The 19,585-nt window shown below is 44.3% G+C and overlaps 1 protein-coding gene and 1 long non-coding RNA gene across 9 annotated transcripts in view; one reads left to right on the plus strand and one right to left on the minus strand.

The window, feature by feature from the left end:
• Positions 1–1,598: 1,598 nt before the first annotated feature.
• LOC144458213 (uncharacterized) lies at positions 1,599–14,111 on the minus strand. Its single transcript, XR_013487790.1, has 2 exons — positions 14,000–14,111; positions 1,599–2,149 (listed from the first exon to the last, which is right to left on the minus strand). It is a non-coding gene; the product is annotated as an uncharacterized LOC144458213 (long non-coding RNA).
• Positions 14,112–14,517: 406 nt separating this feature from the next.
• EMSY (EMSY transcriptional repressor, BRCA2 interacting) overlaps positions 14,518–19,585 on the plus strand; it is a 90,689-nt gene continuing 85,621 nt past the window's right edge. For all 8 annotated transcript variants that reach the window (XR_002325120.2, XM_020989525.2, XM_020989530.2 and 5 more), the window contains exons 1-2: positions 14,518–14,730; positions 17,500–17,608. Coding sequence is in view for 7 of the 8 variants with exons in the window: in XM_020989525.2 (XP_020845184.1) it covers positions 17,539–17,608 (70 nt within the window). In the remaining variant the exon portion in view is untranslated. The remainder of the gene's footprint in view (positions 14,731–17,499; positions 17,609–19,585) is intronic.

Raw genomic sequence — 19,585 nt, forward strand, 5'->3', positions numbered from 1 at the left:
ATATAGGAACTGCCATAATACCTTATAGGGAGGCAAGAGAAATGTGAAATCTAAGGCTGAGGTCATTCTGTACTGGGGGCCAGTTAGTCAGTCAGTAGTGCGTTATCTCAATGAGCTGTAATCCATAAGCCTGTGACCATGGGCATGTTTTGATGCTGTCCAGTTTCTTCTGCAATTCGTTCAGCTGGAGAACTCTGTGGCCCCTCTGTTCTTCATGGCAAGGGCTAGGTCTATGTGGCTCCTGAATGGCAATCATCACAGCTACTTAAGGCAAAATACACTAGGCTATTATTAGTATTAGGGAGACGGGGAAGGAAGGAGGAAGGAAAACACGAGGACTACTTTTTTTGTTTGTTTTTCATTTTTTGGCTAGGCAATGGGGTTAAGTGACTTGCCCAGAGTCACACAGCTAGTAAGTATCAAGTGTCTGAGGCCAGATTTGAACTCAGGTCCTCTTGATTCCAGGGCTGGTGCTCTATCCACTGTGCCACTTAGCTGCTCCCGAGGACTACTTTTTAATATGACTTTTATAAAGACACTTATTTTGAATACCCTTCATTTTTAGGAGAACTGGACGATCACAAAAACAGAACACAAGCCGAGAACTGGGCTTTATGTGGTCCAAGCTTGGGCATAGTGGTACAGACCTGTAATCCTAGTTACTGGGGAGGCTAAGGCTGGTGAATCAATGGAGATTGAGAGTTCTGAGTTGAGGTGGGTGGGGTGATCGATGCTGATGGGGTCTGAACTAAGTAAGTTTGGCATCAGTATAGTGAGCCCCCAATACAGGAAGTGACCAGGCTGCCTATGGAGGATCAAGTTGGTCTCAGTCAGAAATGGAGAAGTTCAGAATGGGACTGAGCCTGTGAGTAACCTCTGTACTTCTAGCCCAGGAAAGACAGGAAGACCTGGCTTAAAAAATAAATTAGAGCTGGCTCCAGGAGATATGCTAGGGCCACTAGAGGATGGCTTTATCTCCTTTTCTTACTACATCTACACGCTAATTATTACATTTTCACTGCGAAGCATCTATACCTCAGAAATGGACAGATTTATAAACTTATATATCCATTCCCACCCCCCAGAAAGGCGATGTGATTTGACCAATGTCCAGCAAGTGGCAGGATCTGAAGCCAGTCCTGTTCCTCCAAGTTCACCTCTACTCATATCTTAAATGATCACCTCGATGAGCAAGTCTAACATAGTGAGAGGAGGGCTGCGTGGTGGGGCACAGAGTTGGGAGATCTGGGTTTGAATATGACCTAAGACAAACCAGCAGTGTCACAGTGGGTAAGTCATATGACCTCTCAAATCTTGCTTTTTTATCTCCAAAAGGGGATAATAACACTTGCTCTGCTGAGCTCCCTTGGCTCCAGCATTCACTCTGGCTATCTCCTATGCCTGGAAAGGTCTCACTCCTTGTGGCTTCCCTGGCTTCCTTTAAGTCCCAGCTAAAATTCCATCTTCCACAGGAAGCCTTTCCCAGCCCCTCAATTCTAGTGCCTTCCCTCTCTTGATTATTTCCTATTTATCCTCCGCATAGCTTGACTATACAAATGTATCTGCTTGTCTTCCCCATTACACTGTGAGCTCCTGGAGGAGTCTAAAATGCAATTTACTTTAATGTGATTCAGCAAACACTTATTAAACACTTACTGTGTGCAGAGCACAGTCCTAAGCTTTGAGAGAAGATAAACAGCTTAGCTAAGAGATATTCTTTGCCCTCATGAAGCTCGAAGTCTTGTAGGGAAGATGTGTCTTGTTTCCCTTGATCCTGTAGCATGGGAGAGCCCATTCTGGAAGCTGGTGGGGGCCTGTGGCACACTTCATGGTGCTGACTGAATCCTTCCTGTGAAGAGTGCACTTGGTATTGAGGCTTCAGTCAGAATGTTCCAGCAGCTAGCAGTGGGGTGAGACACTGGGCAGAATCATCATATAAGCAAACAGAGGTCAATGGTGGGATTACAGGTCTTGAAACTGAAAGAGCCACTGGGCAGTGGTAATGTCTGAAGTAGAAGTCGAACTTGATACCTGGCATCGCCAGCTGTGAAGCAGAATGAGCCTGAGGCAACAGTGATTTCTAAAGAGGAGGAACGTTCAAAACCAGTAGTACAGCTGAGTATAGGGAGGCAGGCAGGAGGCCAAACATCTGTTATTGGGCACAAATAGAGTATTAGGATGGGCATAGAAAATGGCATTTTCACACATGCTGTTCCACTGATGACTCGAGACAAGCTGCACACAGTGGCCCCACCCCCTGATTCTCCTGCATTCCCTTCATTCACAGAGCTCCTGTCACTGCCACCTAAATTAACTTTCCCATAGCAGAAGATATGACATGTACACAAATAATTATAATATGAACACATGAGGATCCATCAGCAAAGAAACAGAAATAATGTTATGGGAGTATATGACAAAGCACTCAGTCCGAGGAAGGGATGGATGACGAGTCTTTGGAAGGCTATCACAAAGCCAGGAAGGAATCATGATCTAGGGAACTATCCAGACCTCTGTTGGAATTTTCTCTCTGCTAAAATCAGAGCAGATCTTACATATTTTTTTTAAACCTATCTTGTTGATTTTTCTACAAAAGGTAGAAGAGGCAACAATTGGAACAATTATTTTGGACATAATTCTGAACAATAAGGAGAAACTTATGATTGAAACAGAAATGACTGGGAAGAAGTGGTCACATCATATTGGAGTTTTCCATAGATGAAGAGGAGCAAATGGTGGGACATATTCTGACATTTGGATTTGGGGAGTGCTGATTTCAAAGAGTTCAGAGAAAGGATTGAACAGATCCCACCATCAAAGGTTCTATTAGCTTTCAAGAAAAAATTCTGACAACAAAAACCCTAACAATTCTCATGAGGAACCTGTGTGTCAGTTGGGTCCTACTGCCTGACATAACAATTTGGATACAATTTTGGGGACCTTTCTCATAAAGTTTTTCTGGCTTCTGCCAGAAAGAGGAATACTAGCAATATTAGTATTTAGGCTTGTATCTCTCACCAAATAAAATAAAATAAAATAAAATAAAATAAAATAAAATAAAATGAAATGAAATACTTTGGCTCATATCCAAGCCCAGAGAAAACCTGATAATGTCAGTATCTGGCTCATTTTGCTCTCCCAAAAAGGGCCCTCAGCTGCCCTACAAGCATTCAGACTAATGAGACATTTGTCTTAACTGATAAATCTTACACGGGAGCCCTTAGACAAAGGGAAAAAAAACAATTTTCTACCACCCTTCTCGCAGGGCCCTAAGAAGTCCTTCTGACTTATTGGACTACACTATGTGGCTCAGGGTTGGTGGGACCTTCAGAGCTTCACTTTCTCTATGAGGAAAGAACTCAGGATGCTAGATAGTTCATCTTTCTCTTGGGGCTGCCCTGTCCACAGGATTTATACTACCAGCAAGAGGTAAGTTTTGTGTTTGCCCCTGCACATTGTGGCTCTAAGCTTTCTTGTTCCTCAGCACCTGTGGCTTAATACTTCATCTGCCCCTCTCTCTCTGACATGTTGTAATTCTCTGAGTCAATAGTCTATCAATTAAGCAAGCAATCAGTATTTATCTGTGCTGGGCATCGGACTAAGCACTGGAAACCTAAGTACAAAGAATGAAATGAAACAGTCATTACTTGCAAGGGTCTTAAATTCCAATGAGAAGGCAACAAGTATACACTGTATATAAATATATAAAGAATAACTATAAAGTGACTAAATACTAAGATATACAAAGTAGTTAGATACAAGGTAGCTTGGGAGGGTGGGCACTAACAGTTGGGGTGAGGGGTCAGGAAAGCCTTCCAATGCTTCCTGAGCTGCAACTTTAAGGAAGAAAGGTAGATTGTGAGGCAGGGATAAGGAGGGAGAGAGTGGCAAATGCAGTCACAAAGATGGGAGATGGAACTTCTGAGATGAGGAACAGAGAGACCAATTTGGCTGGATGCCAGAGTGTGGGAAAGGGAATAATGTCCAATGAGGTCAGAGCCAGGTTATGTAGGGCTTTAAACAGAGAGGTGGTGCATTCATGCAATCCTTGCTATTGGGAAGGGGAGGGAAGCAGATAAAGCTGGTGATCACCTGAGCTCAGGAGTTCTGAAATGAGCTGCAGTGGAGGCCCAAGGCAATCAGGCAACCCAACTCAGTATGGCATCAACACAGTGAGTGCTGAAGCGGGAGAGGCTGCCCGAGGAGGGGCACAGCAGCCCCGGCTGGAAATGGAGCATGGCAAAGCTTCCAAGCTGATCAGCAGTGGGATCAGACCTGGACACAATTTTGGGGACTTTTCTCATAAAACCTTTGTGACTCCTGCCAGAGGGAGGAATACTAGAAATACCAGGATTAGGCTTGTACTTCTCAAAAAAAATAAATCCTCTGGCTCACATTTCCACCCAGAGAAACCCTGAGAATGTCAGTATCTAGCTCATTTTGCTTTCCTGAAAAGGGCCCTCGGCTCACCCACAAGCCATTGCTCAGTAGCCTGAGTGACATAGGAAGACCAATCTCAAAAGAAAACAAAACAAACTAAACAATGGAGTTTACATTTCATCCTATAGGCAAAAGAAAGCCATAGGAGTTCACTGCGTAGGGAATAACATGGTCAAATCTGAGCCTAAGGAAACTGCTTAGGCAGAACAGACTGGAATAGTGAGAGACCTGAGGAAGGGAGGTCAATTAGGAGGCTGTTACAATAACCTAAACCAGAGGTGATGACAGCCTGAGCTGAGGATGAGAGAAGGGATCACAGGTGGGAGACATTGTGAAGGAAGAAATGACAAGATTTGGCAAATGACCGGAAATGTGGGGTGAGGGAACATAAAGAGTTGAACATGATAGTAATGATAGCATTTTAAGGTTTGCAGAGTGCTTTACAAATATTATTACCTCATTCAATTCTCACAACAACCCCAGGAGGAAGGTATTATTATTATCTTCATTTTACAGATGAGAAAACTGAGGTGGGTAGAGGTTAAGTGACTTGCCCAGGGTTACACAGCTCTTAAAGTGTCTGTGGCTGGATTTTAACTCGGATCTTACTGACTCCAGGTGCAATGCTCTGTCCAATAATACAGCTGAAGTTATGAACATAGGAAACTGGAAACAGTCCTATGTCCTTTTCTCTTCTCCCTTTATACTCTTGGTAACCTCAGAAAAACCTATAGGTTTAATACTGATGGCGAGTCATCAAGTATAGAAGGGATAGTTAATCTTGTGGGAGCTTCTGAGATGAGAGAGACGATCACACACACACACACACACACATACAGGGGGGAGAGAGAGAGAGAGAGAGAGAGAGAGAGAGAGAGAGAGAGAGAGAGAGAGAGAGAGAGAGAGAGAGAGAGAGAGAGAATAGAGAGGGAGAAGAGGTCCTAGGAGAGAACTTTGGGGAATATCCTCCAGTTAGAAGGCAGGAAATGAATGATGGGCCAGCAAAGGGGTTGTCAGTCAGAAAATGAACCAGGAGAGAAGAGTGTCACAAAAACCCAAAGAGGAGATAAGATCCAGGAAAGAAGGAGGTCAACAACATCAAATTCAGCAGATAAGCTGAGAAGGATGAGGACTGAGAAAAGAACATCAGATTTGGCAATTCAGAGCTTACTGGTAACTTTGGACTGAGAAGTTTCAGTTGACAGGTGAGTTCAAAAGTCAGACGGCAAAAGGCTGAAGAACCAGTGACTAAAGAGAAGGTGGAGACATTGAGACATCCAGCCTTTTCAAAAGGTTTGGCTGAGAACAGGAGGATATGGGATGATACCCTGAGGTGTCTCTAGGGTTTACGGAAAGGATTTTAAGGATGTGGGAGACCTGGGTATATCTGAAGGAACCTTACTTTTTTTTTTCTCTCACTAAAGTTCTGTTTTTCTTGCTTCTTAATCTCATTAAGGCTGGACAGAGATAGCAGCCTGTAGGCCTTTCTCTCCTGCCTAATCTGCTACTGCTCCAGGTATGTGGGGCAATGTGGCAAGTTCATTCTCTGTGAACCTGATGTCCCTCCAGCACCCCAGTGTGGTGCTGCCTCCTTGGTGTCTATGGATTCTGACAGAGGCCATATGGCCATACAGATCTCTCTTGGGAGATGGACCACACTAATAGAGGACCAAGGCAAAGCTTAGACTGTTTTTTCTCAGCATTTGAACCCTGTCCCCCTGTCCCCCATTCCCTAGGAGAAGGGTAGCTCAGAGGGATAAGCAGCTGAGGAAAATGTCAGAACTAAAAGTACTCTAGGAGTTTCTCTCTACTTTTCTTTCTGTAATGCATCAGGAGTTTGACAAATAATGTGAGGGCAGGTCTAAAACAGATAAGCAACCAACAGCAATAGTGAAAAGGGAGAATGGCATCTTAGCAGATACATTGGAGCATGGGTGATGGAGAAAAAAGCAGCGTGAGTCTATAGCAGAAAATCCTAATAACAGATGAGGAAGCGAGGGAGGATTTAAGAGAGCAGAGACAGGATGCTATGGAAGAAAAAGAAAAAGCAGAAATGAGGGGCCTTTGTAATTGTTACGGGCTTCAGTGGGAGAGAGGAAGGACTAGATGGAGAGCATAGTAGAGATAAACAACTGACCCAAGGTTCAAATCACTTTTCTTTTATACTCTGATTATAAAAATTTTCTCACAACAACCCCAGGAGGGCAGTATTGAAAATATTTTCACTTTATAGTTGAGGAAATGAAGATTCAGAGAGGACTAGTGACTTGCCCGTTGTCACAAAGCTAAGAGTCAAAGCTGGGTCTTTAGGTCCTGTCCTCTTGCCACCATATCATAGTGTGCATGACCAAGTGTACTTAATGTCCTATTTTTAGCTGGACCTGTCATTGGACTGCCTTCCCTCCCAGAACTTGATCTCTGTTTATTCTGGCCGAGGGACACTTCAGCCTCTTAGAAAAGTATGCCGGGTGGACCGCAAGCTAGCACCGGGGAGTCCAAAGGACTCAAGCCGCACCTCCAGTGCCATGGGTCTGTGTCACAAATCAGCGAGCCTCTCAGCAGCCTCGGGGACTCCTGGAGTTTCGGGGGAGGTGTCGTTTTCTCATCAGCAGTGGTCTATCTCAATGAAATCATGGGTCTGAACCAAAGAGGGAAGAACAAAGAAAGGAACACACGCTGTATGTGTGGGGGTGGGGGGTGGGAACTGTGTGGCTAAAAGGAGGCATGGATCAGAGGAGAGAGTCTTCAAACCATACGAGGGACATTGAAGAAGTATTTTCAGAACAGGGAAGAAGGAGTCAGTGTAATATAGCAGGAAAAGCACTGCAGGGAATCCAGTGGCACAAAGGGCGGTTAGGGGGCTTGCAGTCAGGAAGACTCATCTTCCTCAGTCCTCATTTGGCCTTAGACACTTCTGAGTCACATCACCCTGCTTGCCTCAGTTTCCTCATCTGTAAAATGAGCCGGAGAAGGAAATGGCAAACCACTCCAGTATCTCTGCCAAGAAAACTGAACAACTACTAGGGAGGCCCAAGTTCCAGTCTCAGGGCTGCTGCCACACATTGTGTGCCTGTGGGTAACATTTTTTCTCTGGGCCTCAGGCTCCTCACCTGCCAACCAAGGGGCCTGAGCCAGAGAACTGCTAAGCTCCAACAATCTGATGCTTGCTCAAGTCCACACAAGCAAACAACACAACACATCCATCCCCACCCCCCCAGACCACGAACAAAGACAAAGAATCACTGAAGGACAAAGCATCTATTGCGTGTAAACTAAACTACATACAGAATACAGGAGATACAAACAGAAAAGAGGTGGGTCTTGCTTTTAAAGCCCCCCCCCATTCTAACAAATGCAATGTGACAGCATTAACCTGGAGCCAGGAGGTTGGGCTCTGACTTAACCTTTCTAAGCCTCAGTTTCCTCATCTATAAAATGGGATAATAGTTACTCTATGTGAGGAAAATGCTTTGCTAACTAAAATTAAAGCACTATGTCAATGCCAGCTGTTCATTTCTTTCTTCTCATTATAGTTTTAGCATGCCAATCTCTACTTGAGTTCTCCCTAACTTCTCATAAATTGCTATTCTGAGGCAGCCAGGTGGTTCAGTGGGTAAAGCTCTGGGACTGCAGGGGAAGACCTGAGTTCAAATCTGGCCTCAGACACCTACGAGCTGTATGACCCTGGGCAAGTCACTTAACCCTTTTGGCCTCAAGTTTTCTTATCTGTAAAATGAGGATAATAATAGATATCTGTAATGTGCTTTGAAAATCTTAAAGCATGCTGTATAAATGCTACCATTATTATTATTTTTTAATTCCTTCCTGAGAAGTTCCCTTTTCCCATCCCAATCCTTGGAACCTTGGCTTCTATTCTGTGGAAGGGTGTACGTCATACTTCCTCTTTCTTTTTCCCAAGTGCAGTTTCTGAGGAGGAAGGAGAGAAAAAGAGAGGGACCAGGGGGAGAAATTAGGTGTGTCTGCCCCATCTATATTTAGAGCAATTGGCAAAAAGTAGCCTGGAACTTCCCCTCCTCCATGAAGTCTACCTGAATCTCTGAGAAGATTTAGAACATTTTTCTGAGTTGTGTAGTCTGGATATTGGAGTGTAGAAATTCCTTTTCAATTTCTCTGTAACGATAGCATATATTGATGCTGGGTATCTTAAAAATCTTAGTGCCATTTTAAGCTTTAATAGCTTTAGGGACACCTCAAACAGCATCTGCTCAAACAACCCTGTTAGGAAGGACGTCCAAATACTATTGCCCCCATTTTGGGAATATGGAGACTGAAGCTCAAGGAGGAATGAAGTGTCCATGATCACAGAGCAAGTATGTGGTGGAGCTACAACTGAGCCTGAGTCTCCTACCTTCAAGTCTCGTGCTCCTTCCCCTGCCTTTCCATGTCTTTCCCTGTAGCCTTGAAAGGGCTTTGCCCTGGATCTATGACTGATAGATTTATTTGCCTCACCACCAATACTCTCAGTTTAATAATTCTATTTTTGGAGTTTGTATGAAATGGAAAGAAGGCAAGACCTGGGAAGTCCTGGATTTGTCATTTACTAGCTGTGAAACTCAGGCTAAGTGCCATCTATGCTCTCTGGGCCTCAATTTCCTCATCTACAAAATTGTCATATTTGGATTACATATCTTACAACATTGTTGTGAGGCTCAAATGAGATGATAAATTTAAAGTGCTTGATAAACCTTAAGGCTGTATTTATATCACTCTCAGATTTATATTGTCAGCTTGCCCAGGGTGGGAACCTAAGGGCAGTGTGTTGTTGGCCTGGATCTCAAGGGACTTAAATTCTGGTGCTGGTTTCACCAAACTGTATGACCTTGGGCAAGTCACTTGTCTTCTTGGCTTTATTTAACTTACCTGTGAAAAGAGGGGGTTGGACTAGAAAATCTCAAAGGTTCCTTAAGTATTAACATTCTATTAATCAATGATGCTATGATTCTTATCTGTATTTAACTCCCTGTGCAGGACTATAGAGTCACGTGTTTGATAAATGCTTTTGGAAGAAAACAGGCATATTCAGTGGGCAGAATGCTATAGTGCAAAGTATGATCGATAGACTTGAACCTGCACGTGGGAAGGTTTTGGCTTCCTTCATCTGCCAGGCTTCTCTGGCTCCCTTGCTTTCTCATTCCCTGCCTCAAATCCTGTCTCCAACATTTACCAGCTGTGTGGTCATGGACAAATTACTTCATAGTTACTTGTGTACTTGCTCTTTGCTCTGATCCCCCTCTCCCCCACCTTAGATTAAAAATTCCTTAAGAACAGGATCTAGGTAAAAACTATCTTTATATTGCTAGTCACTAGCATAGTACCTTACACAGCTGAATAAATGCTTGCTGAATATGTGTTCAGTTCTGGACACTATATTTTAGGGAAGATATGGATAAACTGTCCAGAAAAGGGCAATCTTGATGGTGATTGGACTAAAGGGTAAACTGATGGATTAACTGGAACTTGGGAGGCTGAGGTGAGGAAAGAAGATGAGGAAGCATACAGTGCAGCTGTTTTCAAGTATGTGAATAACTGTCATTTGGAAGAAGGATCAGACTTGTTCTAGTTGGGCAGAGCCAGAAGCAATGAGTGCAAGTTGTAGAGAGATTTAGGTTTGATGTAAAAAAAAATGTCCTAGCAATTAGAAACACGGGCCACCTCAGGATGTTGACTGTCATTACACACCTTCAAGTGAGACTGCAGAAGAGACTCTTGGTTAGGTATGCCTTGGACTAGATGGCTTCAGAAGGCCCTCCCAACTCTTTGATTCTGTTTAATAAAACAGAAAGGGGAAGATACTTTCAGTGATCCAGGAAGGCTTTACAGAGGTGAAAGTATCTGACTTGAACCTTGAACGATGTGTAGGACTTCACCAAGTAAAGATAGGTGGAGGGATTTAAGTTTCAGGGGACGGTGTGAACAAAGGAACAAGAGATGGGAGAAGATGTAGTGTGGTTGGGTAGTGGCAAATAGTATATCTTGGCCAAACTATAAAGAATAAAAGAATGAAACTAGCATTTATTAAGTACTGATTATATGCCAGGTATCATGCTAAGTGCTTTACAGATATTGTCTCATTTGATTCTCACAACAACCTTGAGATGTAGGTCCTATTATTATCCCCGTTTTACAGTTGAAGAAACTGAGGCAGCCAGAAGTAAAGTGACTTGCTCAGGGTCACACAGTAAATATCTGAGGCAGGATTTGAACTTAGGTCTTCCTCACTCTAAGCCTCTATCCATAGCTCCACCTAACACTACTAAAAGGGGAAGTAGTATAAAATAATAGCAAAAAGACAGTTCTGGAGGGTTTAAGATTTGGGAGCCGTTCATACAGAAGTGATAATTGAAGCCATTGGAGTGGACAAGATCACAAAGGTGAAGAGAAAAAGGTCCAATGATAGAGCTTTGGGGAATACTTACATTAAGGAGGGGCTGGAAGAACCCGGAGAAAACAAATGAGTGGTTAAAAGGAAGAGAGTCTAGAGATGTCACGGAAGCCAATGGAGAAGCACATCAAGGAAAAAACGGTAAGCTAATAGTGTCAAATATTGCAGAAAGGTCAAGGAGGAAAAAGACTAAAGATATACTACTGAATCTGGTAGGATGAAAGTCACTGGAGACCAACAAGAGAGCAGGTCCAGAGGCCAGGCTGCAAAGAACTGGAGAGGTAACTTGTTCCAGACTGTTAAGCATCCAAAGGAGATAAATGGGGTAAGAGTTCAAGGAGATAAAAGCTCAAAGTGAAGAATGCTATTGTTTAAGATGAGAACACTCAATTGGGTAGAAAAGGAATCAGCAGTGGAGGAGATAACAAAGACGCAAGAGGAAGAAAGGGATGGAAATGTATTGAATAAAGGCTAGAAATGGAAGGGTTGAGCTTTGGCTAGGAGGGGTAAAAGATGGAACAAAAGGAATGGTATATGAGGTCACAGTGTACTTGTTCTATACCTGCCATTCATAGCTTAATTCCTTTGGGCTGAGTCCTGCTTTAAAAAGAAATCTTCCCTGGAGGAGCCACATCTTAAACCATCATCAGCTGTTAATACCTTAGTAAGGATGCTGACAAGAAGAATGGGACCCTTTATGAAAGACCAGTGTTGGCAGAAAAACCTAGCAATTTTGTCCAGAACCAGATCAAGGATTCTCCTATATTTGCATATACTGGAGTTACAGACCCAGGTTTAAATCTTAGCTCTGTCTCTTTAGACAGAGGCAGCATGGGACTATATACAAGCCAAAGGGATTTGGGGTTAGAAACTTTGAATCTTGGCTCAAATACTCTGTAGCTGTATGTAGCTGGTCAAGTCATTTCCCCTTCCTGGGCCTCGGTTTCCTCACCTGCCAAGTGAAGGCTGAGATCCTTCCCAATTCTGAGATTCTAGTCCGAGTTCTTTCTGACTCTTACTAGGGTTATATTACTGTGAGCTATTAGCTCACATTATTATTATTGTTAGTTTATTAGCCCCAATTATGTAATTCTGGGCAAGCCATTTCCTTAACTACTTTACAGGGCTGTTGTGAGGATCCTACTTCCGTCATTTACTAGCTCTATAACCTGAAGAGTCATTTTTTACTTCTAAGACATTTAGTTTTTTCATCCATAAAAGGGGATGGTGGTTTAAGAGCCTAACCCACAAGACTGTGGTAATGAGCAAGACTCATAAAATGTATGGAACCTGCGATTTCATTGGCACAGGGAGTTCACAATGAGGAACTTCCCTCCACCAAAGCAGATCTACCACTGCTCTTAGAGAGTGGCCTGGGGCCTCATTAGCAAACTTGTCCAGCGTCACGCAAGGAGGAAGGCTGTTTTTTATCTACCTTGCCTCTATAAAGCCTGTACTGGGTCAATAATAAACCACATTTGTAGTACTTCAAGGCTATATAATGCTTTTCCCACAAAAGAACTGTGAGAATGTCAGTCTTATCAAGTCAGTCTATCCCCAAGGGGTAGCTAGGTGGTACAGTGGCTACAGCCCAGAGCTTGGAAATCAGGAAGACCTGAGTTTAAATCCTGCCTCAAACACTAGCTGTGTGACCTTGGGCAAATCACTTAACCGCTTTGTGCCTCAGTTTCCTCATATGTAAAATAGGGATGGTAATATCACTTACCTCCAAGGTTAGGAAGATCAGATGAGTATAATATGTAAAGTGCTTTGCAAACCTTAAAGTGCCACATAAATGTTAGCTATTATTATCAAAGCTAGCTCTCCTCACACCCATTTTACAAAGAAACTGAAGCTCAGAGAGGAAAAAATGGCTAGCCTAATTCACATAGTTGGGCCACGTCTTCTGACAAGACCTGAGCTTTTTCCTTTTCAAAACTTTTTAAGTTACATTTTCATGAAGATCCACCTCCCATTTTCCCCTCCCCCAGTGAGAAAACAACAAAAACAAAAACAAAAACCTTGTCACAAGCATGAATAGTCAGACAAAACAAATTCCTGCATTGGTTATATAAAAAAAGTCTCAAACTACATCTGAATCTATCCACTATGTGAGTAGCAGACTGCTCTAGAATTGGAGTTGGTCAATGTGTTGATCAGTTCCTAAGTCTTTGATAGTTGTTGCCTTAGTGTAATTGTTGTATAACTTGTTTTCCTCATTCTGCTCACTCCACTCTGCATCAGTTCATCCAGGTCTTCCCAGGTTTCTCTGAAACCATTCCAGTATTACATCACATTCATATACTATAACTTGTTCAGCCATCCCCTTCTTGATGAATGCCCTTAGTTTCCAATTCTTCTAGTTGGTACTGAATAAATGCTAGTTTGCTGACCACCCTCACAAAAAGAGGGGCTATCAGTATTTTTTGTAAATTATTTCTTTTCTTCTTTCTTTGATCTCTTTGGCAGAATATCCCTAGTACTGATTTGCCTGGGTCAAAGGGTATGCACAGGTTAGTTAGCAGCTTTTTGGGTATAGCTCCAAATCGCTTTCCAGAATGGTCAGACAGTTTACAGTTCCTCCAACAGGGCATTAATGCGCCTGTTTTCCCCCAGCCCCTCCAGCATTTGTCATTTTTCTTTTTTTTTTTGTCAACTTTGCCAATCCAAGAGGTGTGAGGTGGAACCTCAGAGCTGTTTTAATTCGAACTTCTCTAATTGTTATTGATTTAGAGCACTTCCTCCTCCCCACAGCCCCTCGGATGGGAGGTCTTCTTCTGAAAACTGCCTAGTCGTATCCTTTTGACCATATATAGCTGCAGCCGGGGCTTTTCCCACTGAACCACACTAAGACTCCTCACGTGTGTAGGTCACTTTGGGAAGGGCTTGGACAACCATCGCCTTTAGTAATCAGGGTGAGCATTGTTATCCTCGAGAAGCTCCACGAAGGAAGAAGCCTGTCTTCTCCAAGCAGGGATGGCTCAGCCCAGCGAGCACGGTGTCTAACACACACGAACGCACACGGGGACGGATGGATACATACATATATACATGCACACACGACCAGGCGCCCTTGACACGGCAGGCTCTCACAGTAAGAAGCCCAAGCCTCTTTCCACCACACCCACCCATACGCACAGGCGCGCGCGCACACACCTGCCTCGGGCCTATCAGGTGAAGGAGAGAGAGACCTGTCTCAACCTGGCGCGCAGTCGAAGAAGGGCGAATGAATGAATGACTGCGCATGTCCCTTGCCGGCACCCATACCGTCTTCCGCTACCGGCCGCGGGAAGGCTGTTGGCCGTTGACGGGACTCGGTCCAGACCTCTGGGAAAACGAATCCATTCGACCGTTCGGCCGCGAACTGTCCCGCTTTCCTTCACTCTCCGCCCCTTTGGAGAGTAGACTGCCAAGCCTCCGGCTCGAACCGACCTACGCCATCTCGACCACTACGTGTGACGGCACACGTAGCCGCGAGCGCAATTGATTGGCAGGGCGGAGCGAAAAGGAGGCGAGGCGCGCCAAGAGCGCGGAGGGGAGGAGGGCAGGGAGAGAAGAAAACTACACTTCCCAGTCTCCTGCGCGCAATGTGAGGTTTTAGGGCGGTGGGCGAAGGTTCAGGCGGGTATTCGCAGCATGCCCCCGCCAGGGTACCTTTGCCCCAGGGTAGGAAAGTCAGGCATGGAAGTCCCCACCACCTTCTCGCCGTCGAAAGGCGGGAACACAGTGGGCACTACAACTCCCAGGCGCCGGCGCGCGGCCGCGCCTGCGCCTTGGCGGCCGTCGCCATCTTGCCCCCTTCTGAGGAACCGCAAAACAAACCCAATTCCTGCTGGCCCGGGTCTCGTCGGAGGAACCTTTTAGATGAGCCGCGAAAGGCCAGGCAGGTGGGTCGCCCCGGGGCCAGGCTTCGGGAAGGGGTGGCAGGCTGGCCTCAGCCTCCCGGGTCTGGCAGCGCTGAGGAGAGCGCGGTGTCCCCCCCTCCCTCCTCCGCCGTGCCCATCCTCCGTTGTCTTCTAACGGGATTGGGGGGGGCGGGGGACGGGGACTGGGGTTCGGGTCCATCTGAGGACAGAGAGAGGCCGGCAGGCCCGGCCTGGAGCCGAGGTCGGAGGGTGGTCGAGGGGCGCCGGGGCGCTCGCTGCTGCTTCTGCCCCTCTCTGTGCCTGTGCTCGCAGCAGCCCCTGCCCCTCTCTGGCCTCCCTGTCCTCCCTCCCCTGCAGAGCCCCTGGTTTGCACCAGATGGTCCCCGAGGCCCCTTCCAGCTCTGACGTCCGGCGTTATTTCAGCTCCTTTCCTGCTCTGACATGCCGTGTTCTAAGGTGTCCCCCCGCCCTCCCCGACTCTGACATCTTAGGTTCTAGGATCCAGCTCTGACATTCCGCGCTCTCGGTTCCGCGGTCCTTCCCAGCTGTAACGTCCTGGGCTCTCTGTGTCTTTCTGGCTCCAACATTCCTATGTTTTCCCAGATTTTAAGGTCCTTCTGGGCACGATAGCATCCCGTGCTCTCTGTGATGGAACGTCCTTCCCAGCTCTAGCATCCCATGCTGTCCTTGTTTGAGGGTCCTTTCCAGCCCTAATATCCTGGGCTCTCTGTGTTCCAGGATCCTACTGGCTCCAACATTCCTCTACTCCCTCATGTTCTAGGCTCGATAGCATCCCGCGCTTGCTGTGATGGAACGTCCTTCCCAGCTCTAGCATCCCGTGCTGTCCTTGTTTGAGGGTCCTTTCCAGCCCTAACATCCTGGGCTGTCTGTATTCCAGGGTCCTTCTGGCTCCAACATTCCTATGCTCTCATGTTGTAGGGTCCTTCTGGGCTCCATAGCGTCCTCTGCTCCTTATGATGTAGTGTCCTTCCAAGGCATAACATCCTGTGCTGTCCATTTTCTAGGGTGCTTCCGGCACTAACATTCCTATGCTCTCCATATTCTGCAGGCCTTCTCAGTTCTATAACATCCTGTGCTGTCCCTATTCTAGGTCCTTTTCAGCTGTAACATCCCGGGCTCTTTATGTTCTAACACCCTGGTTATAGTGTTCTGTGTTCTCTCTGTAATAGGATCCTTTCTAGTTCTAACATCTTATATTCTCTAAATTTTCTAGGGTCCTTCTCAACTCAGTAACATCCTTAATAACATCTCAATAATCTAGAGTCCTTTTCAGCTTTAAAATCCTCTGCTGTCTATGTTCTAGGTCCTTTCCAGCCATAACATTATGTGGTCTAGGGCCCTTCTCAGCTTGATAACTTTCTGTGCTGTCTGTGTTTTAGGGTCCTTCCCAGCTCTAATATCCAATACTCTTCATGTTCTAGAGTCCTTTCCAGCTCTAATATTCTGTATTCTTTTTGTTCTGAGATCCTTCCTAGCTATAACATCCTGTGCTCTTTCCTGGCTCTTAAATTCCCTGTTTGTTGGCTGTTTCTATCTCGGACATTTTTTGAATGGAGGTACAGGGGGTAGGGAAACTAGTATTGGCTTCTGTGGGGCCAGAGACCCTGTCATTTGCTGTCCTGCTGTGGCACTGGGGCTTTCGAATGACATTGGGGGAGGGGAGGCAAAATGAGGCTGGAGGAGAAGGGGCTGAAAAGTGTAGGGGTGGGAAAGGTAGGGATGAGGATAAGGAAAGTTGGAAATGGTGGGGGGATGGGTGGGCGAACTCTTGTTGCTGATTCTGTGTGCATATGTTTGGCGGGTGGGAAACGTGGAGGGGGGTCCTTTTGTGCCTCTGTGTGTGTGTTGGGGGGGAGTGGGAAAGAATGGGTGGCCTTTTATAATCTTGCGTGCCTGTGTTTGGAGAGAGGGAGAGTAGAGATGGAAGAGGGTGAGTGGGAAGGATAAGGAAGTCCACTTGTGATACTCTGTGTGATGTTTTTGGTAGAGTGGAGGCAAAGAAGAAAGTCTGAGTTGGATGGTTTAGTAGGGTACTCCTGTGGTTTTGGGTGCATGTGTTTGGGTGAGGCAGGGGCAGGAAGGAGAGGAGGAAGTGAAGGAGGAAGAGTGTAAAGGTGGATGTGTCCATCTTATGTTTCTGAATGCTTGAGTTTAGGGGAAGAGAAAGGGAAAGGGTAAGGAAGCTGAGAAAGGTAGTCAGGCTGGGCATGTTGTACGGAGGAGGCAGACTCTGGGTGATGACATTTATGAGGGAGAGATGGTGTGTTTGGAATGGATTTTTTCTTTAGCATAATAAGGTAGCAGAGTTTCTGTGGTGATGCTCCTGGGCTGTAAAGCCTTCTGGTCTTTGTGTACCTTTCTTTTGGGGCATTGGAGAGGGGCTGTATCCTTTGCTTCCGTAACCGTTGTGCAAGCAAACTTGTTTTTTCTCTGGGTTCTGCCCGCTTTTGAAATCTGCTGTTCTGTCGTTGTGTTATTACTTGGATTTAATTGCCCATTCATCATTTGAGATCACAATGGATCCAGGTAAGGAGAGGTAGGCACTATTACAGCAAATAGTTGACCAGGGCTATGGGACCCAAATCCTTACCTTTTTAAAATTGGCAGAGAAAGCATGGAGAACTTGTTGCAACCCCTGAAAGATTTGTTTGCCCATTCCTCAACGTCAGGGAAACTGCTATAGTGGGGAAAGTGTATTTACTGGAGTGTTGTCTTCCAGGGAATTTAATGGATACATTTTGGTGACTTAAGTTTTTTCCTTATTTGTAGGGAAAATAAGCTCTGTGGGGCTGCAAAACAGGAGCAAGGATGCCTGTTGTATGGCCAACGCTTCTGGATCTCAGCAGGGATGAATGCAAAAGGATCCTTCGAAAATTGGGTAAAGTATCATTTTGGGGCCCTGAATTTTTTTGAGCTATGTTGTTTTTGTGGAATTCTATTCATTTAATGATGGTTTTAATCATAATAACTGCCTTTTCTTGAGTACTTTAAGGTTTGCAAAGCACTTTTCCCACAACAACTAAGAGAGGTAGATAGTATTTTCATTTTTCAGATGAGGAAATTCAACCCAGTGGGGATTGTCTGGGAACATAGAGGAATTAATTGTTTGAGTCAGGACTTCTGGGTTTTCTCACCCACTAAAACCCACTAGTGCTTTTTCTGCTAACACCAATGGAACTTAGATCTCAGTTCAATTCAACTAATATTAAATACCTAATGCCTATAGAGCACTGTGAAAATGAATGATAATGAAGTTTATATAAAATACTATCCCTGACCTCATGAAGCTTTCATTCTAGTAGGAGGATAAGCTACATACCCAAATATTTGTAATAAACAATAATACATGAGGATGTTAGCTAAGAAACAATTTCAGCCTCAGGGACCTATTGTGCTCTTTGCATTCTACTTGTTTGTCATGACTTTACTGTATTTGTCATTTTGTTAGACTTGCTGTTGTGATGCTTTTGGTAATCACATTTTAATGTCAGTATTTAGCACTAAACTAAAAATTAACAGTAGTGATTAGTTTTGTCATCCTGGAATGATTCTTCGGATAACCTTTGGATTGGGATCTTGGTTTAAAGGAATGTAGTCTAGTGGAAGATCCCTGTTTGGGATCCAAGATTCCATGGCCTTCAGTTGCATTTCTTCTTTTGAGTGTGAATTTGAACAAGTCACTTAAATTCCTTTTCCTTCAGTTGTCACATCTATAAAATGATGGATTTGGACTTGATAACTTCTAAAGTCCCTCTTGGCTCTAAGTTCCTAAGCATGCTGTTCTAGCACTTATAAAAATTTGTTCTTGGTTACTTTTGTTACTCCTTTAACTTGTTCTTGTGTGTCAGCTCTTCACCTTTCAATGGCTTCATCTTGCCTGTAGAATAAAATATAAATTTTTTAGTTTGGCATTGAAGACTTTCCACAATCTAGGCTTAAATGACTACTCTTCCCCTTCCTACAGTCTCCCTTTTAGCCAAACTGGACTTTATGGATGTTCTTTAATCTTATTCTGCCTTCTTTTACAACTGCATTGTGGCATTGCTCTTCATGCCCCCTTAAGGGCACAGACATTGTTAGTTTTCATCTTTGCATCCCCAGTGCTAGGTATAGCAGCCTTCATTGCACACAGATACTTAATAAATGCTCTATATTGATGTTGTGGTGGCTTGGTGTACATTGGAAATCACATGTTATTTCACAATTTATACTCATTTATTTCATTTAATGATGATGAATAAATAACAGCTACAGTAAAAAATTTGTCACATGAGATGGCAGCAGTAGATCACACTGAGATTTAAAGGCTTTTTTTGGCTTTGCATCAAGAGATTAAAATTAAATATAAAAGTATGACCTTTAACTCTAAACTTATCCCTAATCACACTTAGAGCTGTGCCAGTAAAGCTACAGTGGAGCAGAGGCTGAACAAAAGAAAACAGATCCTAGAGCACAATGTCATTTATAAATAGGTGATCTTTGCTTTTGGAAGGGTGAAGGTTGGCAAGAATTTGTAAGCCATTTCTACCCCCAGCCTCCTTCTTGTGCTTACTATCATAACAGTGAAAACCTTTGCATTGCTCTCAAATACTAGGGTTCCATTGGAAATTTTAAAAGAAAAGCACTATTTTAATGGTCAATGGTCAGTAATTTTAAAATAAGCCTTCTTTTCTTTGATTAAAATCAAGTTTAATGCAGGCTAATAAATTCAAGTTTACTTCAGTTAAAATGAATTGAGAGATAATTTCTTTCTCTTGCACCTGTAGGGGTTGTAAATTCTCCCCTCTCTCCAATCCATGTATTTTAAGCTATACCCAAAGAAGCACGCTTGAGAGAAAACTCAGTATTGTACAGT

The sequence above is a fragment of the Phascolarctos cinereus genome, unplaced genomic scaffold (assembly GCF_003287225.1).
Source record: "Phascolarctos cinereus isolate Bilbo 61053 unplaced genomic scaffold, phaCin_HiC Scaffold_726;HRSCAF=1367, whole genome shotgun sequence".
NCBI classification, from domain to species: domain Eukaryota; kingdom Metazoa; phylum Chordata; class Mammalia; order Diprotodontia; family Phascolarctidae; genus Phascolarctos; species Phascolarctos cinereus.